Here is a 20101-nt window from a genome sequence, read left to right as displayed (position 1 = left end):
CACTTAGATGGTACACAAGACCTTTTTGGACTTTCAACATTCCTTAGCCAGATGTTCAACAGCAAATATTTTCTCAGCTGGGAAAAAGAAGGAAAAAAAACCCAGTGAAACTTGTCAGCAGTGGTGGGAATTATCAATATCAATGAATACTTATTTTTTTTGCTGTTGGATGGGAGACTGGCAAAAATATTTGAAATATGAATCTCAGTCTTATCCTTAATATACCTTAATAAATTCCAGCTCTGGAGTAGCAAAGGAAAACTGATACTGGAGACAACAGAGCGTGCAAAAATATGGAACATATTCAGAAGTTATTACTATTCATTCTATTTCCAATCATAGGTTCACTCAACCTCTGTGTGATAAATGAACCTTCAGGGTATGTTTGCATTGACATTTATGAGTTTCAAGAATGAATGACCTGATCTTTTTGGAGGGGCATTCCCCAGAGGGCTTAAAGGTAACTGAAATATCTTTGGTCTAGAATGTTTCTTAAGTAGCTTTGATGCAAGAGAATTTAATTGAATATGAAAACTCACTTAGGAATAAAAATCTGAAGGTACTTTGGGCATTGCATTATGGGGCTAAACCAAATATTTCAAGAATATTTTACTTCAAATGAAATTTTCATTCATTTGGCTGGTTAAATATAATTTTTTTTCTGAATTTCTCTGAGAAGGAAAGCACTCTTTGACTACATGGAAATTGAAAAGAATACTAAATAAATTGGAACACAAGTGGCCATTGGTTTGGGGTAACTTTGAAAAGTAACAGCTTTTTATCAAGGGAAGGAACATATTACTTCCTTTGATCTGCTCCTTTCTTCCTTTGCCTTGAAGCTATTAGGTTCCTCTTTGTGGTCTTTCCCAGACTGTATGGTCACTCAGTCCTCAGTTAAAGTGATTTGGAAAAGAATTACAATCCACTCTGCTGCTTTCTCCCAAGATCCTCTGACTCTAAAGCGTTCTTAAGTAAGATTCAGCAAAGCAGTGCCCTTTTAACTCAGAATACCTTTGGATTCAGACTTGGGTTTTTTCAGTTATTGACTTGGAATCTCTCCATATCTGGATCATTTTATGGATAAGGCCTTTGTGACATTATAAATTATCTTGTAATTAAAAACTGAACTTTTATCTTCAAAACAGTTTTAAGATACCACAATCAAAACTGGCATACCCGAGCACTATAGATCACCATTTAAAATTTTGGCATTTTAACTTTGAGAATGTGGCATTGGAGTGTGCACTGACAGGTTACTTGAAAAATTGGATGTGAAAATTTAAATCTTGGCAATATTTTAGCTTAGTTAAAGAGCAGTCTCAACCTGTAAAACAGTGATATCACTCTGGACTTCATTTTGGTAGATGAGAAAATCCTTCAAGAAATCTTCTCTTGAGTTTAATGAACATAAATTTTTTAATATGGAGATTTAATAAAAATACCCTTCACTTCAATGACTTAGGATTGATGCTGCTCAAGTTCCAATGTTGGAGAGATGAAATCCAGCAGGTCACCCTCCTGGTCATATCCTTCTTATGGTAAAAATGGAGTGTAGGGAACTGGCACAGTCTATTCCCATCACATCTTTCTCCTCAGTGGAAAGAAATATTGTTTTTATTTTAATTTTATATTTATCACCAACGTTATATGCAGAAATATACACCTTGTGGCATTGACTATACAGCTAGCTGAAGTAACCTAAATAATTATTCTTATTTAGTACTAAATATCTCAAAGTACACACTCTGCAAAATCATATAAGTTTATTTATTTAACAAATACTTACATAGCTTTTACCATGTAACAGCCATTGTTCTAAACACTATATTCATTGAATCCTTTTAAAAACCTTGTGAAGAAAGTATAATTACTAGTATTACAGAGGGGAAACCAACATGCAGAGAGGTTTAAGAAACTTGCTTAAGGTCTCACTGATATACATGGTGGAGCCAGGAACTGAACTCAGGAAGTCTGGCTACATGGTCCAAGTCCTGAATGTTGTGGTATTTTTCAACTGGTCAATCAAAATATAGTCCTTGAATATTTGTGATGCTTGGCGCTGTGAGGGATACCACGAAACAAAGGGCACAATCCTTAACTTGAAAATGATATCATTCTCTAGGCTTCAGCAATGGTGTCAAAATTCTGTTCTTTCAACCTTAGACAAATGTCCTCCATGTCACGACCAAATGATACTCACAGGGAAACACTGCTTCTCACCCATAATGATCAAGGCTCTGAATGAAAGTCTTTGCAGTCTATAGCTTGGCTTTCTGTGGCAATTCAGTGTTTTCAAAATACGTGCTGAGAAATCCTAGAGCTTTGCAAAGGTGCCGAGTGTTCTGCAAACATTTTACTCGGGTTTCTGTTTATACATATCTGTATGTATACATACATTCATATGCTACATGTATATGTAACTAATATTTGAACTAAAATATTTAACTAATACTGCAACCTAAAAATACACATTCAAATACACTTTTGCTGTTGAATTAGTATTGTACCTCCCTCAGATGAAAGATTTTCCTGCCATCTCTTTCTAATTGAAAAATATTCTGAGACTGCAAGGCAAATTCTAACAAATCTGAAAAATTGTTATAACATGATGGTTAAAAATAATGGCTCTAGAATCAGACAGTCTAGATGCCATTTTAAGCACAGGTATTTACCATGCCACTTTGAGCAAGTTTCTAAACCCCTCTGTACCTCAATTTCCTCATCTGTTAATGGTATGTACCTCACAGAGTTGTGAGAAAGAAAAGACAAACATAAAACACTTAGAAAAGTAACTTGGCCAATATAAGTGCTCAATAAATGTTATACATCATTATTTTTATTTCAACCTCTTATCTACAAAATCCATCTTTATGTGTACTTATTTACAAAATCTTGCCTTCTTGCAATCAAAAAAAGTATGGAATTGCATTAAATTATAAGATTGATATGCAACTGGAAGTCCCATTTTTCAAGTTTTTGTGTTCGTCAAACAGTGGAATTGTTATTGATTAGTTTTATAAGTATTGCAAATTTGAACTAATAAATAAATTTGCACTAATTAAATACTACCTCTCGTATTTATAGATTAGGCCCTATATAAAATTTTGTTAAGAAAAAATTCTGCAGCTTAAAAAATATATGCATCATAAAGAAATTTATGTTTTTATGTTCTATGTTATCTCATTCCAGGGGGAAAGAATTACCTTTTTCAAATATGTTTGTTTCTTTTCATGTCTATCTGTCATTTAATGCTTACTTTTGAATAATACATATTGAAATCAAATTATAAGGAAATATTAGCCCCTTTTCTGGTAGAGTGAGACGGTTGATGGTTGGTTGATGATTCCTCTTATCACCAAAGATTTAATCTCTGCTGTGTTTCTTTCAAGATAAGTTATTTTCTCGACAATAGGACTGATTAAAATATTCAAAAACATTTTAAATAAATGATCTGTGTTTATTTCCTCTGTCTTTTCTTGCAGTCATTCCCAACATAGCACTGCAACCCGTCAGCCTTCAGTGACTCTCCAACGGGCCATCTCCCTGGAAGGGTAAGATACACAGCCTCCTCTTAACATAACTGTGCAGCCTTTGAACATGAGGAAAATCCTCCTTCCTTCCTCCCTTCCTTCTTTGCTTTCTCTCTTTCCCTCCCTACCTCTTTCTATCTCTCTCTCTGTTTCTTTTCTCTTCTTTTCTTTCTTTCTCTCTCACACACACAGACATATACACACACTCTTTTTTTTTCTTGAATCAGCAAATATCTATGAAGCTCATGTTACGTGCCAAGCACTGTGCTAGGTACTGTATTTAACAAGTCAAATAAGATCTCTTTTTTCCCTTCAGAGGGCTCATTGTCTAGTGTGAATGACAGAAATACAAACATATATTTGCAACACAGTTTAAGCATTACACTGTGTAGGAAATATGTATAAGGGGTTACTGGAAGATCCAGGAGGGGTACCTGGCTGAGAATGGGCCTCAAAAGGGGAGCGGGGAACAGGTCAGAGTGGTTCCAGAAAAGATGTAATTCTAGAGCTGAGAACTGAAGCATATATGAATATTTGCCCAATGCTACAAATGCATGGATATTCTTTCAAGGGAAGAGAAAAGAAACTAATGTTTACTGAGTGCTTATTAGGTGCCAGGCTGTGTCTATCTATCTATCTATCTATCTATCTATCTATCTATCTACCTACCTATCTTATCTAATTTTATTTCTAAAATAGTCCTAGGAGATAGGTAAATGTTTTCCTAAACCTTCATTCTCAGAGAGGTTAAGTAATTTTCCCAAAGGCACTTACATAGAAAATAGCACAGCCTGGATCTGAAATCAAGTCTGACTCCACTATATAGCTCTGTCCTTTATAATATGATATGAAAAGACTTCATTGAGCTGGAGATCACTGGTCACACCCTTCATAAACAACATGCAGGCTAAGTTAGACATAGTGAAGAGTTTTCTAGTGAAAAAATGATAAAGAACTAGAATCAACTCTAACCTTAGAAATTATTTAATAGAACCAATAACCTACTGTTCTGGATGGTTCTGGAGGCCCACGTGCATGCTATGTGGCTGAAGTATTGTTTGCAGCAGAGACGAGGGTGTGGAACTAATCTCATCACTTCTCTCTACCTTAATTTGTTGTTCCTTATGAAGACCTCTCTCAGCAGGGCATAGGGTAGCTATCATTTCACATTTTAGTCAGTAACACAAAGAAGACTTCCTCCAGCTATGATAAATAATGACATTTCTTTCTAAGGCTATTTCCAAACTTTTTTTTTCTTATTATTAACAAAAGCTTATTAGCAGTTTGCTAATAAGCACTTTTTTTAATTTTCTGCTGTTTTCCACTTGAGTTAAATGAATTCTGTGATAGACATAATCACCAATTCTAATTATCTGGTAAGATAAAGCCAAAAAATCTAAAGACCTTATCCTGACTTCAAAATGCAAGAGTGACTCCTTTTCTGAAAAACAACTGTATGATCAGCTTCATAGTGCTCCATTGTTCCAACTAATACAAAGTAGTTTTCCATGTGTCTAGCAAATGATGCAGCATAAAAAAACATTCTATTCCATGCAAGAGTAGAAGAAAACTAACTCTAGAATCAAAGAGTTAGGTTTGAATCCTGGCCTCTGCCATGTGTTGTCATTGATCTTAAACAAGACCCGTCACCTCTTGGAGCATGGATTTCCTCAACAGCCAAAGGGAAAAATAGTATAGAACTCATCAATTTTTTAATAAAAGTAGCAGGGATATATTAGATCCTCAATAAGTACTAGTTAAATATACACGTAGTCAAAATGTTCTGAAAAAACAAACAAAACCTTTATTTTTATAGCCTAGATTAGTTTGAAGACCTACCTTGAACACTTGCTCTTAAATGTATATATACACATATATGTATGTTTGTATGTATTTATATAAAACATTTCTTGATATAAAATAAAACATTTGAGGCAGCAATAACTTTACATTGCTAGAATATTTAAAAAGGGTAGTCTCAGTAATTCTCTACGAAGTCCAGAACACTAAAGGTCATGCTGCATGTGCCCAGCTGGCTGTCCGATTGAGAAATAATGGAGCATATAATCACTGTTACTAAACACGTAGTGGGAAAGTTATTTTTCATCTTACATAGGCCAATGAGTCGTTAGCAGGTTTCCCATTACAGTGTTATACTGCTGAGTGCGGGCAATCAACTGAAATTGGAAATTCCATTATTTCAATACTCTCCTTTCTAATGCTTCTGTGAAGAGCAGCTACATAGGATATTTTTTAAATGAATGTACTTTAAAAGGCCATATGTTTATATAATTTTCATCTAAGATGCTATTTACTTGACATAAAATTAGTGAAGATATTTCAGATTTCCAATTAATTTGATCCATGGAGACAACAAAACTATCTAATTGAGCCCTCTACCATAGAGTCACTACTGTTTTTAAATTGATATCTGAATCATCTATAACTATGCCAGACAAGATGAGACACAACAACATCCCCATTAACGATGCGAGCTCTGTGTTTCAGGTTCAAATTGACACACACAGCCCACACCTTAATCTCCTCTTCCTCCTGAGACCCTATTAAAAGGAAGCTAATGGAACAATAATAATAACAAAGGACAGTCCCATAGTGAGAATGGAAATAGAAGGGAGTATCAAAGGTCACAAGGTTTCATCACATTTCTGGACAACAGAAAGCTGACAGAAGGGTATTGATTGATGAAGCAGAACAAAGTAATCCCAGACTTAGATCACCGATGAAGGCAGAGCCTTGTGCTGTTAGACTCCAGGAGGCACCTTTCATGTGGTATTCTGTGTGAATGGTATCTCCTGGAGTTATGTTTCCAGGGATGGCACCCGTTAAAGGCCCTACCGCAGTGCAACAGCACTGTGTGCAGGGGCCTTCAGCTCAGAAGAGAGCAGATCTGCCCAGCAGAACCCGGAAAACTCAGGAAATTCAGAGCACTGACAGTGATTGGGACTAAGGGCAGAGTCTGAGGATAGGAATGAAGATGCCCCCATTTAGCATACACACCCCTGCATCCAGGATAGCTTCCAGTCCAGAAAAGAAGGTTCTTCTCTGAAGAAATGGAATCACTGTCCCGCGGAACCTAGACAAGCTAGTTTGAGAGTTGGCCCCCACAGAAAAGCCCTTCACAGTGTGCCAGGTGGGGAGACAGTTTCTGGTTTGCTCACCTAACTGGAAGCCTTCCAGTTAAAACACCTTGCCCTTGTGTACAACACCTACTGCCAGTCTTTCTACTTTATTCTTAAATATAAACAGACAGCCACAAGTTACCAAACATTAAAAAAAAAAAAACCTGAAAAATGGCAGAGACAAGGTTAATACAGACATACACAGAGAAAAAAAATCTTCAAGGAATAGGTAATTCTGGAAACAAAATAAAATTTGAAAAAAATACTCAGTATAAACATATCTTTTAGCAGTATGGAGGTAACCATAATATCAAAATGGTTAAAAGGGATGGCCTCTGGGAAGGCAGGTAGGATTCTTTTTTTTTTTGTGAAGGGGAAGTTACATTTTTTTATTTAAATTTAAATTGAGATGGCAGGTAGGATTCTAAGGGGAGATGATACAAATTGAATTTTGAGGGATGTGTTTGGAGCAAGGCAGAGGTTAAAAACAAAAGGAAAGAAAAGAAAATCACATGCAAAAACCTAGATGTACTTTGCTAACACTGCTAACACTGAGTAGCATTTCAGCTACTCAAAAAGCTTTCTTTCATCCAGGAGCAGGCACTTTATTTTATGCTACCTCACAAGGTCATTTTAATGGCATATTTAGAGGGAGAATTTTCTAGTAACTAGTGTTTTTACATCAGTAGAACAACTGCCCTGGAAGATGTTGATCACCCTTTGTAAGCAGCGCTTAATAGGAAACTGGACGGCCTTCTTCAGGGGTATTACAAAAGGAATTCTTTATGGAATAGATGGTTGGTCTAATTGACCCCAACCAAAAATGTCTCCCAAATCCAGAAGTCTATAAGAAAACTAAAAAGTGGTCTTGCCTATAAATAGATACATCTAAGGGAACCATCCTTTCAAGTTAACTGGTCTGCAATATTATCACTTTCGTGTTTCTTACCAGGACAGGCCTAACTCTGTGGGGAAAACCATGTACCTCTTTTGGCACAAGAGACACCCTCCTAACACCCTAAGACCACTCTAGGCTCCTATTGCAATGGCATCATTGGTGTTCCCACGTTGGGCCTGACCAGGTATTCTTTGCAGAGAACCCTCTGGGAATAAGACCTCTAATGGAATTATTCCCTCTCTAGTTTTCTACTTGATTCCTTTTGCTTAGATAGGAGACACTTATTTACAGCTGACATGCTTCATATTTCCCAAGACAATGACGACTTAAAAGACTCAGTCTTCTTAGTCTAAGTGCCCAGATATTTGGTTTCAAAAATATATCGTCACTGTAGAAAGTGACCTGAGAATCAGGAGGTCATCATTGAGTCAGGACCAAAGTCTGCCACTTCTTCCTGTGTGATTTTGACCAACTGTCTGTACTTCATATACAAAGTGATCAAGTTGAGTTACATAAACAATGTCTCAGATGCCTTTCAACTCTAACATTTTGGAGATAAAAGTTTGGCTTATGGAATTCTAGGAATATTACTAGATATGAAGCCTAAACATTTAAGGAACCATTGGGCTTTAGATAGCTGGCTTTTGGGGGCAGTTGGCTTGAGTTACCTCTAACCACACATTCAGACCTATCTGTCCCTCAGGATTCATAATCAGCATGAATGCTCAATTTCCTTCAACACATATCTGCACCCTGACCCTCAAAAGCAGCATTAGTTAGTGTCTGAGGGAGCCTGGTATGCTGATCAATACACTAAATTACTTTTTCGGACTTAAAGAGAGGCCCTATTCAGGTTGTTAATTGCTGAGGTCACTGGCCAGAAATCTCAGCCTTTACTAACCACAGAAATTTAAGTGATTCTACCAAAGCAGAGAGGCAAGTTGGGTTAGGTGCAAGGAATTTTTGTCTATCTTTAGAATGTATTAAAATAATATATATAATTGTCATTCTCTTCTTTATTTTGCTGCCCTGCCAGCTGAAGGGTTTATTTATGGAGAATATAAGAAAATTGAGGAGACGAGCAGCTAACTGATTTTTAGAAATATTCAGAAGAAATCAAACTCACCCCCTTCAAAAAAAAAAAAAAAACATTTCTGTTTGTGATGTATAGTCCAATACAGATGGATCTGCCTGTGGGGTGAGAAAGCTCTGGGTGAGAGTCCCAGCCTTACTCCTGCTGCCAGGTCACCTGCGAAATGATCCTAGTTGATAGGAAGGACTCAGGGAGTTTACAGACCCTCCTTCTATCCCTGGATGGGGGTGACAGAACTTCAGAACTTAAAAATCAGGGGATTCATTAGGAATCAATCAGAGCAGCAGATAACCCCAGCCCATCTCTGTTTCCCCAGTTCAACATCATGTGCTTCCTTTTCATTTCTGCCTGGAATTTCCAGCTCTGCTCCTAGCAGAGCTCATTTTGAGTGGTCAGCTCATTTTCCTTAGCCCCACTTCTATTGGCCACAGCTTCTTTTTTCCATTTCCTTACTCCATAAGACATCCTTTCCTAGGCCTTGTAATCATTCCCCCTTACATGTATAGAGCTGAAAATATAAAAGGTATCATCACAGCAAACTTTAAGGATTCTCAAAAATTTATCAGTGTTGAAAAAATGCTGAGGCTGTAAAGAGCTAGGCAATATTTGAGGGCTATCAGTACATGGGTTCTAATTCTCTCATGGGGCCTGGATTTCTGTCACCATTTGCTATTAAAATAACATCTGCTATGTAAAAATAAAGAAACAAATCATCGATTTATTGTATAGAACAAATAAAAGTTTCCAAATTTGGAATTTCAAAGACTAGTAAAATAGCAAAAAATATTTTTGCAGATTATATAAAAAATCTAGACTATGTTTTTCCAGATAAAGACTTTTATAAATATTAACTACTATCACCATGATTTCATAAAAGAAAGCCTTCCTTAAAATGAAGAAAATAAGAAAGGTATAAAATAAAGAATACAGAGTACTCCATCATAAAAGCAGGCAGTTCAGAGACATAGATTCTAAAGTCCAAAAGATATATTTTTCTATATTCAAAAGCTAAAAATATAACAATAAATATTACATATCTTACTCTAATGGTAACTGATATGTATTATAAGTGCTTTATATGGCTATCATTTGGCTCTGATAACAATTACAGGCACATTATCTCACTTTATGGATTAGGCCACTAAGGCTTAGAGAAGTTAAGGGTAGTATCCAAGATCACAAGCTAGTAAGTGATAAAACTGGAATTTGAGCCCACATTTCTAAGTCACTACCCTCTCTTACCTCCCCAGACTTGCATGTCTTTTGTTATAAGCTGGCCAATTTGGAGCCCTAACTACGACATTGAAAGCAAAGTAGAGCTTAGCATGATTTCTGAGGTTTTAGAGTTTTTTGTTACTATAGTCATTGTCAAAAATCCAGTTTCAAACAAGAGTGTTAATAAAACGGGAATGAACTCCTAATGTGACTTCACTCACCTTGAAATGCACTGAATTAGAAGAAGTGGAGGAATAGTATCTCCACACTGTTGGTTTCTATTTTGTCTAACAGAGCTAGGAAGAAACAGGAAGTGGCAAGTCAGAAGTCTGGTTATGAAAGCTGCTGGGCTATCTTGTTCAGTGGGCTTGGACACCGAGGGCTGCTCAATGCCAGTAGAATTTACCTTGGAGGGCTGCCACAGAAATCACTGGGGAATTTAGTTTAGGATTCTTTATTTTTTAAATAGTCCATATTTTCCGTGCATAATTGAATGCCAACATGATTACTTTTACCTTGCATATCTTCCTTGGAAATCTTGTGTTTTTTTTAATAAATTGGTTTAAAACTGGTCTCAAAGTAAATTGTGAATAATCTTTCTCATTATTATATAATTAAACATACCCAAAATTATGTACTATAGAATATTCAACTAGAAAATTGTTCCTCTTAATCAATACTCATAGTTATTAATGCTACTAATAATATGATCACCCATGACATTGATTGATATGACATTAAAGAAATAGTTAATATGCTGAGTGAACCAAGGAGGAATAAAAAAGCATCCAGTCATGAGCTCGTTAGGCTAGTAAAAATGAATACAACAACTGTTAGTCCATGACAGGATTTAGTTGCTCAAAGTGTCAGAAAGATTTATCAATCACAGACTTTCTAATTATAGCACCAAGTTCCCCTTCACGTTTGCACCATTGCCCCTCTTTGAGTACTGCCCTTTTTACAATATCTTTCTAGTATTAAGGCTGCCATTGCTGATTTGAGTCTGTTTTTGATGCTGCCAATTAATAAATTCAAGTGGGAATATAAGGATAAGCAAAGCAGACACTGACTCTGCCCTCAGTCTGGTGGGGAGAAGGAAACATTAATAGAATAATCACACAAACATAAATCTGTGACTGTGCCAAGATCTGTGAAAAGGGGCCTGTGATGCCGTGAGTGCTGATAATAGGGGATCTGACCTGGTCAGGGAGGTCAGGGAAGGCTCTCATCTTCATGATGAGTAGGTGTTAACTAGGCAGAGAAAGTGTCATCATCACTGGTTGCACAAGCAATTACAAATCTGTCTGAGTGTGTTACTGAGCAGAGCACAGATGAGAACAGCATGAATTTGGTAGTGCTTGCCATTTAGAAATGTATAATAAGGAGGCTGACTCATGGTTGACTTGCCGTCTCCTCTGGAGAGGCCATCTGATGGAGTCTTCCGGTAGCTTATTGTCTCTGCATAGATGTGATTTTCTAAATCCCATCTCTGATCAATTCTGCTCTTTCTTGTGTTTTCTGTTTGATGTGTTTGTTTGCTTGTTTGCCTGCCTATGTACCAGAGCGTGGAGATCCTTCGTGGCCACTGCTGCTTCCTACCCTTATTCTCTACCAACTCCTTCCTCAGCCCCTCTTATTTTCTATACTTTTACCCTCTCCCCTCTCTTCTCCCCACAAACTTCCTCCTCATTCTCCTTTTTTTCACTCTTTATTCTCCATTCATCGCCTTCTTTTTCTCTTTTATTCTTCTCCTTTTTTGCTGTTCACCCTGAAGGTACTAGGCTTATGTTTGTGTAACACATTATAATTTACAAAGGCATCTCGTGGATATTATTCCATTTGATCCCAGTAGCAACTTTGTAAGGCGGCTGAGTAAGAAGCATTCATCCCATCTGCAGATGTGACGGGGTGAGTGGCTTTCCCAAGGTCATGTGTCTGGGAGGGGAAGAGTCTTGGCTGCAGCCTAGATGCCTGTCTCCCAGCCCTATACTCTCACCACTAGACCATCTTGCCTCAGCAGAATTGTCACAGATATCCCAACCATGCCTTTTAGTCTTTCACCATCTTGTCTTTATCATTCATGAAAATGAGTCTAGACAAAAGTCATGGTCTTTTGTTTTCTGGTTACTCATCCATCACCTGAATAGAAATAGCCTGAATCTCTTCCGATGAATATTTGCTGGACATTACATTTTACCTTGGACCAAACTGCTTATAAAGAAAGATTTTCATTATATTTTTACCTTGCCTGGCTATGACCTGGGAGGAGGCATGGGCAACAAGAGCTAGGAATAAAGAGGATCGCTTTGGGTATCATTTGTCAACCTTTATTAGATTACTCATCATGAGACATCCATCTTTATACATCCAAACCAAATCTGGTATTTTTCTCTGCATATATTGCAGTCCCCCAGAGACCCTCAAATTCCATTAGGATTTCTGTTTACTTCCTTCTCCTGGCCAATTATAAGAGAGTTTAAAGAAAGAGCACATCCATATCATATGCCACAGGCCACATGCCCCTCTATTGCCAAAAAAGCAGCCAGCGATCTTTATCCTTTATTTAATCTCTCTGCTGATTTTCAGTCCTGGTAAATGTTTGTTCCACTAAAATATGCTTTTAAGATGTCAGTCAGCAACTTTTATTGATTGTTTGATTGCATTTGGTAAAGCCTCCTGCTTATTACATGGAAAATCAGACTGTTAAAGGAGAATTGTACAGGGCCCAAGCACCCTGCATCCATCCATCCAGTCATTGATTTGATTGATTAACCTCTTATTTGTTCATTCAGCTAAGCATTTACTGCATATTTAGTAGGTGCCAAGCAATGTGGTGAGGTGTTGGAGAAAATCAAAAAGAAAAAGGCCCAATCCCTGCCCCTGAGGAGCTTACAGTTTAGTGGGGGTGACAGAATGTTGAAATTTGCAGTAATTCACTGCATTTATATCTACGTAATTTAAGAACAAAAGAATAAGCAGCTGATTTGAGAGAAGCTAGTGACACTGTTCACATGCAGTTTTAGTGATTTTTACTGAGTGACTACCAAACCTGAAGGGTAAAAGAACACCCTCTTCAGACTAAGGAGACTGCAGTGCTCATGTGGGCTGTTATCAAGAGTTAGGAATTATTCCTTCTGAGCACAGGTCTATAAAAGCTTCATGGAAGTATGGAATGGAGCTATGCTCTTCACAGCCTCTTCAGTTCTCCTGTGGTCAAGCATTAATTATGAACATTGATGGCAAACTGCATTTCAATATCAATGTTGCATAATAATAAAATGTGAACATCTCTCCTCTTGCAGTGCTTTCCCTGCATCCCTGAAGTCCTTGCTTGTCCTCATGTCCCTCCCCCTGGTATAGCAGCCTGGTATGATTTAAAGAATATGGCATTTTGATTTATCTGTACCCTCATTTAAATCCTGGCTCTAGCAATCACTAGCTATATCACCTTGAGCTGTTACTAAACCTCTCTCAGCCTCTTTCTTTAATCTATAAAGAAGAGATTAATATCTACTTCATAGGATTATTTTGACAATTTATTTGTTAAAAATGTGTAAATGTCCTAGCACAGTTCTTAAAAAATCATAGGTACTCTGTAGGGGTTAGTTCTCTCTCTCTCATCTCTCTCTCTCTGTATCCAATCTGCCTCTTTTCTTTCAGATGTGCTAGAACCTCTTCCCTTCTCCCCCATACTAGGAATCAATTGACAAAGTCCCCATTTACTGTCCATTTAACAAATATTTTTCGTGTACCTCTCACATGCCCTCAGGAGATACAGTCAGCAGTGTGGAAGACAGAGTACAGCACACAGCAGAGAAACAAAGGAAGAGGAGAGAGTATGCCCCATTTAGAAAGACATCAAGAGTTCAAACACCCTTCTATGCCCAAAGAAATGGATTTCTTAAGAGCAGAGTTTCAGGAATTAGTAGCAGATTTAGAAAGGATATTTTGGGCTAACCTCATCCCACCTCCTTATTTTACACATAACAGAATAAATCCAGAGCTCGTGCATATATATGCTAGCTCAAATACATGTACATACATATGCTCCTTCCAGACCTCTGAGTTCTCTAATGATTACCATTACATGAAAAAGAATTGCAAGAAACTGGTACATACACAACACCAGGGTCTCTTCTTGATTGCCTGTATAACAGATCAAATCTATACTACATAATTTAATATTTGTAGTTCTCTCGTTGTTGCATGTGGAAGAGTTTCTCCCTGCTGCTAGGTGCAAAACTCCATAAGGGTAGCTCCTAGGTTCTACTCTATCATGTAATTATTGAATAATGCAGGGTATGTTCAACAAGTGATGATTTATTAAAGTTCCTTCTATGACCTGAGGAATAGAAGGATTCGTGTTCCCTGACTGACTTTCTCCACTTCTAGTCATCTTCTTCACTAGAAGAAATAAGCCAATTAGTCATCACTTTCTCTCTCTCTCTCTCTCTCTCTAGTTGCACAGAGCTGTAAAGGCTTGTGTAGATATTAAATAATTACTAGTAAGTACAAATATTGCTGCCACCACTTTTAACTGGTCATGATTGGACAAGAACCTGAATGAAGAAAATAATATCTAACTTCTAGGGACATTATAAGGATTAAATATCCTTAGCTCTTAAGTGTTGGATTATAATTAAAACTCAAGCTCATCTCACTGATCAAAAAAATAAATTTATATTGATGATAGTGGTTTCCTTCCCTCTTATTAATTTTATTGCTAATTCATGGTATAGGGTATAGTTTAGTGGGTTAAATGTGCTATAGTGTACGAAGCTATAGGGGTGCCAGATCACCATCTCTGTATGTGTATGTGTGTGTGTGTGTGTGTGCATGTGTGTGTGTATGTGTATCTATCTCCCAATATATCTGTGCTGGAAAATTATTTTTGCACAAGAAAAAACAACAAGCTACATCAACATGTTTCACCCTTGGGCACTAAAGAGAGCCATGGCTGTCAATGGTCAAACTTTGTGTTTGATGGTACACGTGATTTTTTTTTTTTTTTTTGAGACAGAATCTCACTCTTTTGCCCAGGCTAGAGTGCCGTGGCATCAGCTTAGCTCACAGCAACCTCAAACTCCTGGGCTCAAGCAATCCTCTTGCCTCAGCCTCCCGAGTAGCTGGGACTACAGGCACGTGCCACCATGCCCGGTTAATTTTTTCTATATATTTTTAGTTGTCCGATTAATTTCTTTCTAATTTTTTTAGTAGAGATAGGGTCTTGCTCTTGCTCAGGCTGGTCTCGAACCCCTGAGCTCAAACAATCCGCCCACTTCGGCCTCCCAGAGTGCTAGGATTACAGGCGTGAGCCACCACGCCCGGCCTACATGTGGTTTTTGTAGAAGGAATATTATTATGATTACTTAGCCTTACATGTCAGCAAAACATACATCATTGTAGAGATGTAGAGAGCTGCTTTATAATACTGTGCTAGGTTTAATTTATCTGGGGATCTCATCACTAATTTGGAGAAAAAAAGGGTTAACATGAGAATTAGGGTTGCCAAATAAGATATTATTATATCCAACTGTCTAGTTTCCTTGTGGGGAAACTAATATCTGAGGTCAGAGATAGGCAGGAGATTTTCCAAGGCCACAACAAAGTCAAGACCAGAATTCAGGACTCCTAATTTTCTGACGAGGGACGACTCCTTTTCTGGAGCAGAATGAGGATAAACAAGAATCTTCATTCTTCTGGTTATTTGTTTTTCAATTCCTCATGCCTTATCTGTTTTTATCCTCCCTGTGAGACCCAGATGAGGTATGATACCCTTCTAGAAATTTGTGACCTTAGTGCTAAAAGGTAAGGATTATGGTTAAATTGACATATCTGAGCACCAAGAAACCCAGACCAAATTGAGCTGCTGTTGCGGCTCCATTGTGAGTCATGCACAGAGTTGAGCTCCTGTAATACCCTACTATAGATGTGGGCATACCAGGAAGGAGGAGACAGAGTCACTTAGAACTTTGCCTTGGTTGTTGTTCTCGTTTGGTTTTATAGCACTTCTTTTGCCTGGAGAAGGGATGATTATGGGGGAACAGGAGTGATTTTAGGGGAGAAATGGTGGGGAGAGATGTAAAATGTCAGAAAGCTCCTTACCTAGTATGGTTTTGACCCTCTGACACACTTGTGAAGCCATTTCTTCTCTGACAGCAAGAATTCCTTCCATATAATTTTCAGCACCAAGGGGGCTTAGGAAGAGTCCTTACATAGATCAGAACTCACACTCAGCAAAGTGGACACATAGGCTATTTTGGGTGCCCCGTCTCCATTCTGCTAGATCAAATTTCCTCATCCCTTAACCACAATTCCTTTGTTTTTGGTCCCTAGTACTACAATCTTCCTTTTATCAAAATTAGCCTTAGCATCAATTTGTTTGCACTGAGATAGAGAAGTCTCGTAGGTTTTCATTCCACAGTCACTCATTGAGCATGTTCTTTGTGCCAAGTATTACAGCAGGTATTAAGGATTTCAGAGCAGAGGAAAAGGAACTTATATTTGTTAATGTCTTTTTAAAAAGAGACTTCATTTTTCAGAGCAGTTTTAGGTTCACAGGAAAATTGAGCAAAAAATACAGGAAGTTCCCATATAAGCCCTGCTCCCACACAAGCATAGCCTCCCTCATTATCAACATCCTCCACCAGAGTAATACGTTTGTTTCAATTGATGAACCTACACTAACACATCATGTTGTGCAAAGTCCATTGCTTACATTAGTGTTCACTTTTGGTGGTGTACATTCTATGAGTTTGGACAAATGTGTAATGACACATATCCACCATTATAGTATCATACAGAGTAGTTTCACTGCCCTAAAAATTCTCTGCTCTGCCTATTCATCCCTCCCTCCCCCCAACTCCCATCAACCGTTGATTTTATTTTTACCGTCTCCATAGTTTTGCCTTTTCCAGAGTGTCATATAGTTGGGATCATAGAGTACATAACTTTTTCAAATTGGTTTCTTTCACTTAGCCATATGTATTCAAGTTCCCTCCATGCCCTTCCATGGCTTGATAGCTCATTTCTTTTCTGTGCTGAGTAATATTCCATTGTCTGGATTTACCACAGTTTATCCATTCACCTACTAAAGGACATCTTGGTTGCTTCCAAGTTTCGGCAATTATGAATAAAGGTGCTGTAACTATACATGTACAGGTTTTTGTGTGGACCTAAGTTTTCCACTCCTTTATGTAAGTACCAAGGAGCACAATTGTTGGCTCTTATGGTAAGAATATGTTTTGTTTTGTAAGAAACCACCAAACTATCTTTCAAAGTTTCTATACAATTTTGCATTTCCACCAGCAATGAATGAGAGTAGCTGTTGCTCCACATTCTTGTCAGCACTTGTTATTGTCAGTGTTCTGGATTTTGGCCATTCCAATAGATATGTACTGTCATCTCATTGTTGTTTTAATTTGCATTTTTCTGATAACACAAGATATGGAGCATTTCATCATGTGCTTATTTGTCATCTGTGTATCTTCTTTGGTGAGGTGTCTAAGATCTTTGGCCTATTTTTAGCCAGATTGCTTATGTTCTTATTGTTGAGTTTTAAGAGTTATTTGTATATTTTTAATAGAAGTTCTTTATCTGATGTGTCTTTTGGGGGGGGGTGTTAAAATTCTATCACCACTATTTATTTATGAAATTGGACAATATAAACCTCTTCAGTCTCTTTTCTTCCTCCCCCCAAGTATATGATGTCTCTTTTGCAATTATTTTTTCCCATTAGTGACTTGTCTTTCATTCTCTTGACAGTGTCCTTCACAGAGCAGAATTTTTTTTTAATTTTAATGAAGTCAAGCTTATGAATTCTTCTTTCATGGCTCATGTCTTTGGTGTTGCTTCTAAAAAGTTATTGCAAAACCCAAGGTCATCTAGATTTTCTACTGTGGTATCTTCTACTTTTATAGGTTTGTTTTAGGTCTGTGATCCATTTTGAGCTAATTTTTGTGAAGGGTATAAGGTCTGTGTCTATAATTTTTTTTATATGTGGAAATCAAGTGGTTCCGGCACCATTTTTTGAAAATATTATATTTTATCCATTGTGTTGCCTTTATTCCTTTGTCAAAGATCAGTTGACTATATTTATGTAGGAATATTTCTGGGCTCTCTATTCTGTTCCATTGATCTATTTGTCTCTTCTTTTATCAATAACACACTGTCTTGATTATTATACCTTTATATAGTAAATTTGGAAGTCAGATAGTGTCTTCTCCAACTTTGTTCTTCTCCTTCAATATTTTTTTGTCTATTTTGGGTCTTTTGCCTCTCCGTATAAACTTTAGAACCAGTTCATTGATCTCCACAAAATAACTTGCTGAGATTTTGAAGGGGATTGCATTAAATCTATAAATCAAATTGGGAAGAAATAACATCTTAATAATACTTCATATACCTACCCACGAACATGGAATATCTCTCCATGTATTTAGTTCTTCTTTGATTTCTTTCATCAGAGTTTTGTAGTTTTCCTCATATACATCTTATACATGTTTTGTTATATTTATACTTAAGTATTTCATTTTGGGGGGTGCTAAAGTAAATGGCATTATGTTTTTAATTTCAGTTTCCACTTGTTCATTGCTGACATGTAGGAAAGTGATTGGCTTTTGTGTATTAACCTTGTATCTTGCAGCCCTGCTATAATTGTTTATTAGTTCCAGGATTTTTTTTTGTCAATTCTTTTGTATTTTCAATGTAGATGATTGGATCACCTGACTATATCAAAGACAGTTTTATTCCTTTTTTTTTTTAGTCCATATACCTTATTTTTTTTTCTTATTGCATTAGCTAGAACTTGCAGTATGATGTTGAAAAGCAGTGGTGAGAGAGGACATACTTGTCTTATTCCTGATCTTAGTGGAAAAGCTTCAAGTTTCTTACCATTAAGCCTGATATTAGCTGTAGGGATTTTGTAGATATTCTTTATTAAGTTGAAGGGTTCCCCTATTCCTAGTTTACTGAGAGTTTTTTCAGTCATGATTGGGTGTTGGCACTAAGCATGTTTTAGTACTTAGATGCTAACTCAGAAAGTGAATAAAACACTCAAGAATCTCAGAGTCAAGTGGCAAAATCTATTATGCAAATAAATTATTGTCATTATAAAAGATTATAACTTTAGTATACTGGCTTATAATTGCCTGTTTACTCCTTTTTATTTCAAAATATTAAGGGGGTACAGATGTTTTTGTTACATGGATAGCTTTTATAATGCATAAGTCATTAGTATGCCCGTTACCCAAATAGTGTTTATTGTACCCCTTAGGTAAGTTTGTAACCCCTCTCCTCCTCCCCCTCCCCCTTCCTGTTTTCCAGTGACTTTTACTTCTCTCTGTGCCCATGTGTACACATCAATTAGTTCCAAATTATTAGAGAGTATGTGTGGTGTTTGTTTTTCCACTTCTGAAATGCTTCACTTAGGAAAATGGCCTCCAGTTCCATCCAAATTGCTGCAAAAGACATTAATTCATTCATTTTTTATGGCTGAGTAGTACTCCATGGCATATATATACCACATAGTGTTAATGCGCTCATGAATTGATGGGCGTTTAGATGGATTCCACATCTTTGTGATTGTAAATTGTACTACGATAAACATTTAAGTCCAGGTGTCCTTTTGATAAAATGACTTCTTTTCTTTTGGGTAGATACCCAATAGTGGGATTGATGGATCAAATAGTAAGTCTGTATATTTATTTCTTTGAGAAATCTCCATACTGTTTTCTGTAGAGGTTGTACTAACTTCCAGTCCCACCAATAGTGTATAAGCGTTCCTTTCTCTTTGCATCCACACCAGCATCTATTGTTTTTGGACTGTTCATGAAGATCCACTTGGGTGTACCAGTGCATTAATTTGGGCAAGGAAAGTACCATAATTTGATAACTCCACCCCCTCATAATGTAGGGCTTGGGGAAGGAAAGTATTGGACTTTTTAATAATAGCCATTCTGACAGGGATAAGATGATATCTCACTGTGGTTTTAATTTGCATTTCCCTGATGATTAGTGATGTCGGGCATTTTTTCATATGCTTTTTGGCCATTTGTCTATCTTCTTTTGGAAAGCTTCTGTTCATGTCTTTTGCCCACATTTTTTTCTTTTTTTTTTTTTGAGACAGAGTCTTGCTCTGTTGCCCAGGCTAGAGTGCCATGGTATCAGCCTAGCTCACAGCAACCTCAAACTCCTGGGCTCAAACATTGGCCTAGGCAAAGAATTT

The 20101-nt window shown here is 37.2% G+C and overlaps 1 protein-coding gene across 8 annotated transcripts in view; it reads left to right on the top strand.

Annotated features, from left to right (window-relative positions):
* DLG2 (discs, large homolog 2 (Drosophila)) overlaps positions 1 to 20101 on the top strand; it is a 1994579-nt gene that overhangs the window by 1619740 nt on the left and 354738 nt on the right. For all 8 annotated transcript variants that reach the window (XM_012641828.1, XM_012641835.1, XM_012641834.1 and 5 more), the window contains one exon: positions 3483 to 3551. In XM_012641828.1, the coding sequence (XP_012497282.1) occupies positions 3483 to 3551 (69 nt within the window). The remainder of the gene's footprint in view (positions 1 to 3482; positions 3552 to 20101) is intronic.

The sequence above is a fragment of the Propithecus coquereli genome, unplaced genomic scaffold (assembly GCF_000956105.1).
Source record: "Propithecus coquereli isolate 6110/MARCELLA unplaced genomic scaffold, Pcoq_1.0 Scaffold170, whole genome shotgun sequence".
Lineage (NCBI taxonomy): Eukaryota > Metazoa > Chordata > Mammalia > Primates > Indriidae > Propithecus > Propithecus coquereli.
The sequence above is the reverse complement of the archived record's forward strand: the minus strand, read 5'-3'. Positions and strand labels throughout refer to the sequence as shown.